Source organism: Narcine bancroftii, chromosome 7 (genome assembly GCF_036971445.1).
Source record: "Narcine bancroftii isolate sNarBan1 chromosome 7, sNarBan1.hap1, whole genome shotgun sequence".
Classification (NCBI taxonomy): Eukaryota; Metazoa; Chordata; class Chondrichthyes; order Torpediniformes; family Narcinidae; genus Narcine; species Narcine bancroftii.
In genome coordinates, this window is record NC_091475.1 from 210,628,556 (window position 1) to 210,643,073 (window position 14,518).

The 14,518-nt window shown below is 47.4% G+C and overlaps 1 protein-coding gene across 6 annotated transcripts in view; it reads left to right on the plus strand.

Moving 5' to 3' along the window:
* Positions 1-14,518, plus strand: part of slco2b1 (solute carrier organic anion transporter family, member 2B1) — a 105,214-nt gene that overhangs the window by 81,353 nt on the left and 9,343 nt on the right. For all 6 annotated transcript variants that reach the window (XR_011342359.1, XR_011342360.1, XM_069892168.1 and 3 more), the window contains 4 exons: positions 1,764-1,959; positions 6,301-6,451; positions 10,624-10,784; positions 12,629-12,693. Coding sequence is in view for 4 of the 6 variants with exons in the window: in XM_069892168.1 (XP_069748269.1) it covers positions 1,764-1,959; positions 6,301-6,451; positions 10,624-10,784; positions 12,629-12,693 (573 nt within the window). In the remaining 2 variants the exon portion in view is untranslated. The remainder of the gene's footprint in view (positions 1-1,763; positions 1,960-6,300; positions 6,452-10,623; positions 10,785-12,628; positions 12,694-14,518) is intronic.

Genomic DNA, 14,518 nt, shown 5'->3' on the forward strand with positions numbered 1-14,518 from the left:
CAAGGATGGGAATTGTTGGGGATTGGATTCGGAGGGAAGGGGGTGATATTCCAAACGTCCGTGACCACATTCAAGGAGCTGTACAGACCCCTCAATACATCAATGCTTTTAATTGTGTACATTCCCCTTACGTGTGACCTCCCAGAGTCCAACACCTCCCAATTTTCTGGATAAAACTCTATCTGCTGCATTTCTACCCATGTCTGTTATCCATCTACAGCAGTGGTTCACAACCTTTTTCTTTCCACTCACATCCCACGTTAAGTAATCCCTAGGCCAATGGTGCTCTGTGATTAGTAAGGGATTGCTTAAGTTGGGATGTGAGTGGAAAGGAAAGGTTGAAAATCATTGCTCTAGACCCAATTGTTACTGAAATATTTTGCTGGAGAAAAATGGTCATTGGCCCATTTCCTTTGGAGTTCTGAAACCATGCACATAAAGAGTCAATGAGGTACCATTAAAACAGGGGTTTCCAAACTTTTTCTTTCCACCCACATCCCACCTTAAGCAAATCCCTTACTAATCACAGAGCACTGATGGTGTGGGGATTACTTTAAGTGGGTTGTGAGTGGAAAGAAAAAGGTTGAAAACCACTGGACTAGAAGTAGAGTAGTCAGAACCTGTATGGTGTCCTCCATTGGCTGGGGGAATGAGTTCAAAAGCTGTGAGCTCAAAAATTGCAGCTCTATAAAACTCTGGTGAGGCAACACTTGGAGTATTGTGTTCCGTTCTGGTGGCCTCATTGCAGGAAGGATGTGGAAGCTGTGGAGAGGGTGCAGAGGAGATTTACCAGGATGTTACCTGCCTTGGAGAGCATGTCTTATGAAGCAAGGTTGACTGAGCTGGGGCTTTTCTCTTGTCTGTCAACCTCTGTCGCTCCACAGAGAAAAGCCCCAGCTCTGTTAACCTTGCCTCACAAGACATGTTCTTAATCCAGGCAGCATCCTGGTCACCCTCCTTTGGACCTTCTCCGAAGCATCTACATCCTTCCTGCAACAAGGAGACCTGAACCAAACACCATTTCTCCTCCTGCACGTGCACAGAGACGCACAGCTTGGTAACTGGCCTTTCAGCTCAATGTCCCTGCCAGTCCTATAGTGTCCAAGTTTGTCTCATTTCCTAAATTTTGGCCCATATTCCCCTGAACATTTGCTGTCTATGTAAAGAACTCCGGTGTGTCCTGGTCCTTTCAAGGGCCCTGTGTGGCCTCCTCTACGTTGGAGAGACTGGACGCAGACTGGAAGATTGTTTAGTTGGGCACCTTTGCTCTGACCCTACAATAGCAAGAACCTCCCAGTGGCCCACCATTCCCACAGCGACATGTCTGTCCACAGCCTCATGCACTGCTAAATTGAGACTACATGCAAATTTGAGGATCAACACCTTATAAGTCTCCATCAATATCAACTTCTCCAATTTCTGTTAACCCCATCCCTAGTCTCTCTCTTTCTCTACCCCTTTCTCCATCTCACCACCCCTTCCCTTCCTTCTCTCAGAGACCCTTGAACCTCTTCCCCTATCTCTTCTCAGCCTCTTCTACCCTCTGACCTGTATCCAACTTTTACCTGTGATCCTTCTCCTGCCCCTTCCTCCCCCCTGACCCTTTATATTCAGATACCTGCCTGAAATTTGGCTCTCCCAACGAAAGGTCCAGGCCCAAAATCTCGACTGCCTGTGGATGCCGCGGGGTGTGCAGTTGCCGAGGGAAACTCATCCTGGATTAATGTCAGATCATTCCGTTTTCCTTCTGTTCTGCCCCCAAGGAAGCATCCACGTTCCCGGAGCAGTCTTGGGCATCCTGATGGGTGGCATGATAATGAGGAGGTTCAGCATCTCCCTCAGAGGGTCAGCCGTCATGTGCTGCCTGTCCATCTTCACCTCCATCTGTGCCGCCACCCCACTCTTGTTCCTGGGCTGTGCCACGCAGAAAGTCGCAGGGGTGAACCACCCCATCAATGGGTAAGGCACAGTGTGCATTGAAATAATCTAAGGTTGAGGGTCGGAGTGCCACACTCCAGGCTTGTGGTGTGACGTTGAACAGGCCCTTGGCCCATGTGTCTATAACAAACATAGTCTCCAAATTCAACTAAACCTCTGCTGTGAGGATGTGATCCATATCCGTCCATCCTCTTCACAAGTCACATGTCTACCTGGAAGCCTCGTAAACACAACTAATGTACTTGCTTCCAAGGCTATTTCTTTCAGCCCATTCCAGGCACCTACCACTCTATGTGGAAAAACTTGCCCCACTCATTTGTTATGAGTCCAGAGGACCCAAAAACCCAGAGACAATAGAAATTCACCAAGACAAATGGTGATTAAAACAAAAGTTGCTTTTAATTGTCTTTAAACATGAAAACAGAATCACATTTTAACTTATCACTATTGACTTAACTAACCTAACTTAACCCCTTTCTAATTCTAAGCACATGTGTATGTAATGTGTATTTAAGTTCAGAAAAGTTCTTTGATTCACAGTCCAATCTCACTTCTCATTCCCCGAAGTTCACTGGTTGCAGGCAATTCTTAGACTGTGCACAGAATTTAACATTTATAAAGTTCACCAGAATTTGGTGCTTGAAAGGTAAATGGTTACCACTCAGGAAGGTTTTCAGAGAGAGATTTGTTGTATGCTGGACACCCACAACTGATTCCTTGTAACCAGCCACTTCAGTGCCTTGCCGAAGAAACTTGCCCCGTCAGGATTTTCTGGATGATCACCTCTTTCTTTCAGATCACCACAGAGTTCCTTTTTGTTTCCCTTATTCCAAGTGAAACATTAGACAGCCAGTCCTCTGCTCTTGCATGAACTACAAGGGCTTTGACCAGGCTGAACTAAGCACTCACAACCTGCCTTCCAAATGGGGTTTTTCCACAAGCTTGCCAGCTTGTCTTGTTCCAGTCCCACCTGCTGCTGAACTGTAAAACTGTAGAATTGATCTGTGTGTGTGTGTCTCTCTCTCTCTCTTATGGAGAGAAAAGCGTGTTTGACTCTCTCTGCTTGCAAAACCACATGACCCTCTTAGAACAGCCAACTGCATTCAGACAGATTGCAGCTCTGACCAGTTCTTTCAGGTGTTGCTTTTCAAAACAACAATTAGTGAAGTCTCTTGGGCCCTCTCCAAAGCTTTTGCAAAGTCTCTGAGGCCCCAACATGTCTCGCATGGGGCAGAGCTCCAATATTTTAAATGAGATCTGTGTTTGTATGTGACCTACTCGAACAAACGTGCCCCAATTTATCTCCCAAAAACATATCTATATACTCTGTCACACATTTCCATTCAACTTTGTCAACCCTCTCCTTAAACGTAACAAAGAATAAAGAGCATTACAGCAAAATACAGACCTTTTGGCCCACAAAGTTGTGCTGACCTACATTTTAAAACCTGCTCAACAATCTGAAGCTATCCGACCTCACACCCATAAGCCTCTATTTTCTTTGCATCCATGTGCCAGTCTAAGTTGCACCAGCTTCCACCGCCCCTCCCGGCATCCACCACTCTCAGTGTGAAACCTCATCCCAGATGTCTCACCCTCAACTTTCCTCCCCTCGCCTTAAACAGATGTTTGGGCAGCAACGGTTAGTGCAGAACCAGTGACCCAGGTTCGAATACACCGCTGTCGGTAAGGAGTTTGCACATTGTCCGCCTGGGTTTTATATGGGGCTCCCACCCTCCAAAATGTATGTTAATTTGAGTCTAATTGGGAATCAGTTTCTTCCATTCTGTAAATTAAATTTAAAACTTTAAATAGTTTCAGGTGCCCTCTCATATTTGCTACTGTCACCCAGGGAAAAAGTTCCTGGCTGTCCACTCTATCCATGCCTCTCATAATCTCTATTGGGCGTCAGTGCCGCCCAATTACATTAACCTCCAGTCCCCGGTATGTTTTGAAGGGTGGGAGGAAACCAGAGCCCCCCCCCAATGAAAAGCCCGCGCAGACACGGGGAGAACGTACAAATTCGTTATTGGGCAGCGCTGGATTTGAACCCCAGTCCTGATGGCTGGCGCTGTAAAAGCATTGCGCTAACCTTAAACACCCCCCCTGCATGAACCTATATGCAGGGTTGGCACAAAAGGGGGGCAGAATTTGCCTCACGCACTCACTAGCATCCCCAGAGAGGGTGTCACCAAAATGAACCACCTGGTTTCGTCTGCACGTACTATAAGCACATGCGTATCTCTGGTTCGCCGGGGTGGCGGGGGGGGGGGGTTTGGAAGTGTGACAGCAGACGGAGGAGATCTATGGCAGGTGTGAACCCACTCACCCTGGATTGAGTTCGCCCCAACTCTGCGAATCTTTCCTCATATGACATGTTCTCCAAATCCAGATCAATCTCTTCTGTACCCTGTACAAAGCTTCTACATTCTTCCTGCACTGAGATGCGGCCGAACCAAAGTTTAATAAACATTGACCTCCTTACTTTTTATACCCAGTGCCCCACTTGATGAGGTCAAGCACACCCTACACACGCCCTCCCTCCATCCCCTACAGACTCCCTCTCTACACATGCCCTCCCTCCATCCCTACACACTCCCTCTCTACACACGCCCTCCCTCCATCCCCTACAGACTCCCTCTCTACACATGCCCTCCCTCCATCCCTACACACTCCCACTCTACACATGCCCTCCCTCCATCCCCTACACACTCCCTCTCTCCGACCCCTACACACTCCCTCCCACCAACCCCTACACACTCCCTCCCTCTGCCCCTACACACTCCCTACGCTCCCTCCCTCCATCCCTACACACTCCTTCCCTTTGCCACTACACGCTCCTTCCCACCGCCCCTACACACTCCCTCCCTCTATCCCCTACACACTCCCTCCCTCTGCCCCTACACACTCCCTACGCTCCCTCCCTCCATTCCTACACACTCCTTCCCTTTGCCACTACACGCTCCTTCCCTCCGCCCCTACACACTCCCTCCCCATCCCCTACACATGCACTCACTCCATCCCCTACACACTCCCTCCCTCCATCTCCTACACACTCCCTCCCTCCCTCTGACCCCTACACCCTCCCTCTGCCCCTACACACTCCCTCCCACCGCCACTACATGCTCCCTCCCACCACCACTACATGCTCCCTCCCACCGGCACTACAAGCTCCCTCCCTCCGCCCCTACACGCTCCTTCCCTCCGCCCCTACACGCTCCTTCCCTCCGCCCCTACACGCTCCTTCCCTCCGCCCCTACACACTCCCTCTATCCCCTACACATTCCCTCCCTCCACCCCTACACACACCCTTCCTATCCCCTACACACCCCCTCACTCCATCCCCTACACACTCCCTCCCTCCATCTCCTACACACTCCCTCCCTCCGACCCTTACATACTCCCTCCCTCCGACCCCTACACACTCCCTCCCTCCAACCCCGACACACTCCCTCCCTCCAACCCTGCACCCTCCCTCTGACCCCTACACATTCCCTCCCTCTGACCCCTACACACTCCCTCCCTCCGATCCTACACACTCCCTCCCTCCGATCCTACACACACCATCCCTCCATCGTCTACACACACCATCCCTCCCTCCCCTGCACCCTCCCTCCCCTGCACCCTCCCTCCCCTGCACCCTCCCCTGCACCCTCCCACCCCTGCACCCTCCCTCCCCTGCACACTCCCTCCCTCTATCCCCTACACACTCCCTCCCCATCCCCTACACACTCCCTCCCTCTGTCTCCTACACACTCCCTCCCTCTGACCCCTACACACTCCCTCCCTCCGTCCCCTACACATTCCCTCCCTCCGCCTCTACATACTCCCTCCCTCCATCCCCTACACATTCCCACCACCCCTATACACTCCTTCCCTCTGCCCCTACACCCTCCCACCCTCCCTCCCCCCACCTGACACACCATATCTGCAGAGTGTACTGTCTACAAAACCACTGCAGTGACCACTCCCCCAATGGCCACTCTGACAGCTGCTCCCAGCCCTACCCCTGGTCTCCCCACCCCCCTCGAGAAGGACAAGGGCAGTGGGTCCAGGGGAACACCGCCGCCCGCAGGTTCCCCTCTAGGTCACACTGAGTCCTGACCTGGAAATCCATCACCCACCCTTCACTCTCACCCCCTCCCTCCCACCCCAGCACTAGGGTAGCTCCTTCACCAGAATGATGCCACGTGTTCTAAAAGGATGTTCACCAATCCCACCTTCTCAGGGGGTAAATCAGGACACAATGGTATTTCTCCTACACAATTACCAAAATCACATCTGACTGCTAAGTTCTCACCTTGTGGATTTGTCTGTAAATCAATGAAATAATTGATTGTCATCTCTCCCCACAATTGGCAGCACTCTGGACGTTCGACTGAACTGTAATGAAGGATGCTCCTGCCAGGATCAAGTCTACAACCCCGTCTGTATTCACAAGGACATTGAGTTCATCTCTCCGTGTCATGCTGGCTGTCAGGACTTCAACATGAATGCTCAAGGAAAGGTTACGGTGAGCTTGCGTGCTTAACTTCAAGGTTGAAGGGCGTCCACTTAGAACAGAGGTGCGGAGGAATCTCTTTAGCCAGAGGGTGGTAAATCTGTGGAACGTTGCCACAGGCAGGTCTGGAGGCCGGGTCATTGGGTGTATTTAAGGCAGAGATGGATAGGTTCTTGATTAGCCAGGGCAGCAAAGGTTATAGAACCGTAGAACGCAACAGCACAGAAAACAGGCCATTCAGCCCCTCTAGTCTGGGCTGACCATCGTCTCCTTAGTCCTGCTGACCCGCTCCCATTCCATAACCCTCCAAACCTCTCCCATCCATGTATCTATTCTTAAAACTCAAGATTGAGCCCTCATTCACCACATCAGATGGCAACTCGTTCCCCACTCCCATTACTCTCAGAGTGAAGAACTTTACCCTAATGTTCCCCCAAACCTTTCCCCTTTCAGCTTAAAATTATGACCTCTCATTTTTATCTCCCCCAATATAAGTGGAAAAAGCCTCCTCACAGTCACTCAGTCTATACCTCTCATAATCCTGTAAACCTCTATTAAATCTCCCCTCTTTCTTCTTCGCTCCAAGGAATAAAGTCCTAACCTGTTTAATCTTTCCATGTCACTCAACTCCTGAAGATCTGGCAACATCCTAGTAAATCTTCTCTACATTCTTTCAGTTGTTAAAATAAAACTGCACCTCTCACTCAAGGACCTTGAAAGGGTTATTCACGCCCTTATCTTCTCACGTCTGGGCTACGCTAACTCTGGGATTAGCCAGTCCTCCCTAACCCGCCTCCAATCATTTCAGAATGCCATGACTAGGGTCCTCGACACAGGTGCCAAGAAGAGGGACCATATCACACCAATTCTGCCCTCCCACCAGTGGCTGCCGACGCGGCTCGGAATTGAGTTCCAGCTGCTGCTATTTACATATAAGGCCCTCAATGACCTTTCCCCCACCCCCCCCGAACATCTCCAATCTGCTTCCACCCTACTCCACTTTTTCAAGCAGTTCAGGCCAGCTACCGCAGGATGCCTGGCTGTTCAACGCACTAAGCACACAAAAAAGGGGAGACTGGGCCTCAGCAGTTGTAGCCCCATATAAAAAGCGTTTTTCCCCTCCCCCCACCCCCGACCATTAAACTAGACTCCTCCCTCAATTTCTTTAAATCCAGGTTAAAAACGAACCTTCTTCATCAGCATTTAACACCTGAAACCCTTCGTACGTTCCTAACCTCCTAATCCTTCGTACGTTCCTAACCTCCTAACCCTTCGTACGTTCCTAACCTCCTAACCCTTCGTCCGTTCCTAACCTCCTAACCCTTCGTCCGTTCCTAACCTCCTAACCCTTCATCCATTCCTAACCTCCTAACCCTTCATACGTTCCTAACCTCCTAACCCTTCGTCCGTTCCTAACCTCCTAACCCTTTATCCGTTCCTAACCTCCTAACCCTTCGTCCGTTCCTAACCCTTCGTCCGTTCCTAACCTCCTAACCCTTCGTCCGTTCCTAACCTCCTAATCCTTCGTCCGTTCCTAACCTCCTAACCCTTCATACGTTCCTAACCTCCTAACCCTTTGTATGTTCCTAACCTCCTAACTCTTCGTATGTTCCTAACCTCCTAACCCTTCGTACATTCCTAACCTCCGACACCGCTGCACCATTCACTGCAATTGTCATTATTTATAATGTCTTAATCTGTTATCTTATAAATAGTTGCACATCTCGATTATGTCCTTGGTTTGTACAGCATGTTGGTCAATGCAAGTTGGAAAAAATGGTGCTATATAAATAAAAAACTTGAACTATCTTATTGATGTCCTTCCTGTAGTTAGGTGACCAAAACTGCACACAATCCTTCAAATTTGGCCTCAGTGTCTTAAACAATTTCAACATAACATCTAAATTCCTATAGTCAGTACTGTAGTCAATACTGCTCCTCCGCACTCCTCAATGCCCTATCATTTACTGACTATGTCCCACCTTCCAAAGTCATCCCCTCACACTTGTCTGCATTAAACTCCATCTGCCATTTAATGGCCCATTTTCCCAGCTGGTCAAGATCCCTGTGCAAACTTTGAAAATCCTCCTCACTGTCCACAATGCCTCCATATAAATATATATATATATATATATATATAAAGAAAGAAAAGAAAAGAAACCCGCCCCCACTTCAGCCAACTCTTCAGCCATTAAAAAAAAGAAAGAATATTTTTAAAAAAGTTAAATATACATATTAGAATCTAATCAATATAAATTGAAATGTAAATATTCCAAGTATAACAGCCCCTTATTAATTAGAAACTTATAATTATCACGCGAAACATACGTAATTTTTTCCATTATTAAACAATATTCCATCTCATTATGCCATCTATTAATATCGATCATATTTGTATCTTTCCACGTACTAGCAATACATTTTTTCGCTATGGATAAAGCTAAATATACAAAAGCAAGCTGGAATTTATCTAATCCCAAGCCTTTCAGAGGTTACAAACTGCCCAGTAAAAATACTGTTGGATCTAAAACTATTTTAATCTTATACAGATATTCTACAAACATCTGCAAACTTTCTAATCCAATTTTCCACATTATCATCCAGATCATTGATATAGACAACAAACAACAATGGTTCCAACACGGGCCTCCAGTCTGAGAAGCATCCATCCACTACCACTCTCTGTTTTCTCCCACACAGCCAATTTCGAATCCAATTTACAACCCTTCCATGGACACCTAGTGTCATAAACTTCTGAACTAACCTCCCATGTGGGACCTTGTCAAAAGCTTTCTTAAAAATCCATGTAGACAACATCGACAGCCTTTCCTTCATCTACCTTCTCGAAACTCCTCGAAAAACTCTGCAATATTCGTTAAATATAACTTACCATGCACAAGTCCATGCTGACTGTCCTTAATCAGCCCATGACTGTCCAAATACCTACATATCCTGTCTCTCAGAACTCCTTCCAATAATTTACCCACTACTGATAAAAGGCTCACCGGTCTATAATTATCTGGTTTTTCTTTGGAGCCTTTTTTAAACAACGGGACAACATGAGTTACCCTCCAATCCTCCGCCACCTCCCTTGTGGCTAAGGTCATTTTTAATATATCCGTCAGGGCCCCTGCAATTTCTTCTTCCTTTCCAATATTTTTATTGAGTTTTATAGGTAAATTGTACACAAGTAAGAAGTGTCCAACCATGTAGATCTACTATTACATAAGGCTACAAATAACCTATGATACATAGAGAAAGACAATGACGTAAAAATACTCGTAATCTAACTCCTCCCTTGTGAAGTGGTTGGTTGAACATATATGTTGCAATATTGTATGAAGGAAAAAGTAACCACAAAACGGGATCTAAATAATCTTATAAGTTTGAAAATACCTTGAAGAAGGTCTCAGCCTGAGACGTCTTGAATATATCGTAACCTCCTATAGATGCTGGGAGACTGGTTGTGTTTCTCCAGCATTTCTGTGTGTTTACTACAATCACAGCATATATGTAGTTACCTGACTACAGGAAGGATATCAATAAGATAGAAAGAGGACAGAGAAGATTTACTAGGATGTTGCCCGGACCTCGGGAACTGAGTTACAGGGAAAGGTTCAACAGGTTAGTACTTTATTCCCTGGAGTGTCGAAGAATGAGGGGAGATTTGATCGATGTATTTAAAATTATGAGGGGGGTAGACAGAGTAAATCTAGATTGGCTTTTTCCACTGAGGGGAGGTGAGATAGAAACCAGAGGACATGGGTCAAAGGTGAAAGGGGAAGAGTTTAGGGGGAACTTCTTCACACAAAGAGAGTGGTGGGGGGTGTGGAACGAGCTTCCAGCTGAATATGGGTTAATATTTAAGAAGAATTTGGACAGGTACGTGGATGGGAGGGGAATGGACTGGGTGCAGGTCAGTGAGGCAGAATAATAATTCATTGCAAACTAGATGGGCCAAAGGGCCTGTTTTCAGTGCAGTGGTGTTCTATTACCTTCATGCCACTTTCCTTCAATATTAATGCATAACATTCCAAGATGGTGATAGGTGCTCTAGAAGTGCAAGTCTTTCTGTCGAGGTCAGTCAACGCTGGCTCCTCAGAGATTCACTAGTCCAGGGAATGAATGCTTTTAAAATCCACTGAGAACTTAAACTTGTTTTTTTCTGCCTCTCCTCTCCAAAGAACTACACCCACTGCAGGTGTGTTTCCGACCATCAGCTGGTGCTCCCTGGCACCTGTGGTACAGGATGCTATCATCTCCTCCTGCCGTTCATGTTCTTCCTGACCCTGACGGGCTTTGTGGCCACTCTTTGCCAGACCCCCTCCTTCATGCTGGTGCTCAGGTAAGCTCCAACCGCCCGCCCCTCTCTTTCTTTGAACGGGTCTCCGGAAGAGTGCGCAGGGTTCCGAATTGATCGCGCTCAGGAATTGTCGGAGAAGATGGATGGAGTTCAATCCGTAATGCAATTTGGAAGGTCGGACTTGAGTACATGGTTAATGCCAGGAATCCTAACAGTGTGAAGGAGCGGAGGACATAGGAGCAGAAATAGCCTATTCAGCCCATCGAGTCTGCTCCACAACTCAATCATGAGCTGATCCATTTTCCTACTTACCCCCACTGCCCAGTCTTCTCCTCATAACCTGGCTAATAAATACCTATCAATCTCTGCCTTAAATGTACCCAACAAATTCCACAGATTTACCACCCTCTGGCTGAAGAAATTCCTCCGCATCTCGGTTCTAAGTGGACGCCTCTTGCCCTCTGCTCTCCCGCCGTGGGAAACAATGTTTCTATGTCTACCTTGTCCGTGCCTTTCAATATTCAAAATGTTGCAATGAGATCCCCCCCCCCCCCCATTCACAAGATAAAGGAACAGAAGTAGGCTATTCAGCCCATCAAGTCTTCTTTGCAACTCCTCCCTGAGCTAAAATTCTTCTAAATTCCAACGATTCCAGGCCAAGAGCTGTCAAACGCTCCTCGTATGATAACCCTTTCATTCCCGGAATCATCCTTGTGAACCTCCTCTGAACCCTCTCCAACGTCAGCACATCTCTTTTTAAACGAGGAGCCCAAAACTGTTCACAATACTCACATGAGGTCTCACCAGAGCCTCAACATCACATCCCTGCTCTTATATTCTATTCCTCTTGAAATGAACGCCAGCATTCCATTTGCCTTCTTCACCACCGACTCAACCTGCAAGTTCACCTTCAGGCCGTCCTGCACGAGGATTCCCAAGTCCCTTGACATCGGGTGATTTTCATTTTTCTCCCCATTTATAAAATAACCTGTCCGTTTATTTTATTTCAACCAAAATCCCTTTCTGACATTGTATTTCATTTGCCAATTCTCTACCCATTCTCCTCACCTGTCTAAGTCTTTCTACAGCCTCCGTGATTCCTCAACGCTACCTTCTCCCCCCACCCTCCTCCCCCCATTACCTTGATATCGTCTGCAAACTTGGCCACAAAGCCATTCATTGTGTTATCTAAATCAGTGGTTTTCAAACTGCCCCCTGAACTCACATCCCACTTTAAGTATTCCCTCTGCCATTGGGGTCGGGGCTCTGTGATTAGTAAGGGATTGCTTAACGTGGCATGTGGGTGGGAAGAAAAAGTTTGAAAACCCCTGTTTGAATTGTCCCTCATTGACTCGTTCTGTGCATGGTTTCAGAACTCCAAAGGAAATGAGCCAATGACCAGATTTCTCAAGCCAAATATTTCAGTAACAATTGGGTCGAGAGCAGTGATTCTCAACCTTCCCTTCCCATTCATTTTAGACATACTATACGGTAACAGGCCATTTTGGCTATGCCCCCCAATTTACACCCAATTAACCTACGCTCCCAGTATGTTTCATACAGTGGAAGGAAACCGGAGCCCCCAGGAGAAACCACGCAGGCACATGGAGACACTCCTTCTAGACAGTGTGGGATTTGAACCCTGGTCCCAGTCGCTGGCGCTGTAAAGGCATTGGACTAGTCGCTACGCCAAATGTATTGCCTTTTTGAAAATGTACTTTGAATGCAGTTTTTTTGCATCACCAATAGGTGGAAATTCTACCTGGCCCGCAGGGAAAAGAATCTCAGGGTTGTATGTGATATTGTGTACATACTCTGACAGGAAATCTGAACTTTGAACTTAAATGACCCACAAATTGACGATCCATTTATCTGTTGATCCACAGGTCAGTGAAATCTGAAGATAAGTCCTTTGCTATAGGAATTCAGTTCATGTTGTTCCGTGTTCTAGGTACGTACAAATAGAATGTTACATACATGAAATTCTTCAACTGTAAGGCAGACAGAGAGTCACCATTTTGTCCAGCACCCCTCACAGAAATGAGGCCCCAGCGAGGGATGAACTTGTGATCCTTGGTTTACAAGAACAGTGCTCTAACCGCTGTGCTATCAGAGCATTACACTTGCATAGAGAGTGGTGCAGTGAACCAAAGGCCAGCGTCCAGTGGGAAATTGAATTGAGTTGATTTCATTATTGTCACAAGCAGTGAAAAAACCGTAGAACTCTACAGCACAGAAAGAGGCCCCTTCAGCCCTTCTAGTATGTGCCAAACTATTATTCTGCCTTGTTCCACTGCCCTGCACCGGACCATATCCCTCCACACCCCTCCCATCCATGTGCCTGTCCAAATTTTTCTTAAATGTTTAAAATTAAGTCTGCATTCACCACTTCAGCGGGCAGCTCATTCCACACTCAAGGGTTCCTTTTATTATCACATTATCATACATTAAAATTGAAATATACTTGATTTGCTTCATATTTTTGCTTGCCGTAAGGATTCATGGATTTGCCTCCAGCATAGCATTCCCACAGCCTCCACAACCGCACAGACCCCTGTTCTATTGGAAACCCGAGCTTCAGGCCCAAACCTCCAATACATTCAGCCATTCCTGCCACTCTCTGCATGAACAAGTTCCCCCTAAATTTCTTCCCTTTCACCCAGAACCAATGTCCTCTAATTTTTATCTCTCTTAACCTAAGTGGGGAAAAAGCCCATTTACTCTGTCTACACCCATCAAAATTTTGTATACAATCTCCCCTCATTCTTCTCCGCTGCAGGGAATAAAGCCCTGACCTGTTGAACTGTTCCCTGTAACTCAGTTCCTGAAGTCTGGGCAACATCCTAGTGAATCTTCTCTGCGCTCTTTCTATCTTATTGATATCCTTCCTGTAGTTCGTTGCCCAAAACTGCACACAATCCTCCAAATTTGGCCTCACCAATGTCTTGTACAACTTTACCATAACATTCCAGCTCCTGTACTCAATACTTTGATTTATAAAGGGAAAGATGCCAAAAGCTCTCTTTACAACCTTATCCACATGTGACACCACCTTCAGTGAACAATGCACCTGTATCCCCGGGTCTCTTTCCTCCTCCACACTCCTCAGTGCCTGACCATTTACAGAGTATGTCCTTCCCAGATTTGCTCTTCCAAAATGCAACATCTCACACTCATCTGCATTAAACTCCATCAACCATTTACTGGCCCTGTCTCCCAGCTGGTCCAGATCCCTCTGCAAGCTTTGAAAATCTTCCTCACTGTTCACAATGTCTCTGTAAGGCATTGCCTGGTGCTCCTAACAAGAAAGAAAAATAAAAGAGAGTCCCTGAGTGTCCGTGGATTCTCCTCCAGCGACTCCTGCAGCCACACAGTCTCCTGTTCGATCCATCGGCTGCCCGAGCTCCAGGTCCGAAACTCCGATCAGGAAGCCCTCAGCGATCGAGGCCCCTTCGGGAGCCCTTCTTGCCCTCAGCGCCCTCTTGACTCTTGCTTCAGATACTTGGTTCTCATGAGCCAGTCTCCAGCATGGGTGGTTCAGCCGCTGAGCCCTCCGCCAATCCGCCGTCACAGTCACCCGTCCTGCCGGGTCTTTCTCCTCTACTTCTCAGTGGTGGGGAGTTCTTCACGTTTCCAATTCTCTGCGCTGATCTGCTGCTCCCCCCCCAGAGTCTGCAAACACTGGTGGCCGCTGCCGAGCACAGGCGCCGCCACCTTGGGCAGAGGACCCCCCACCCACGGTTGCAAGATATTTCTTACAAACACCATCGGCTCCT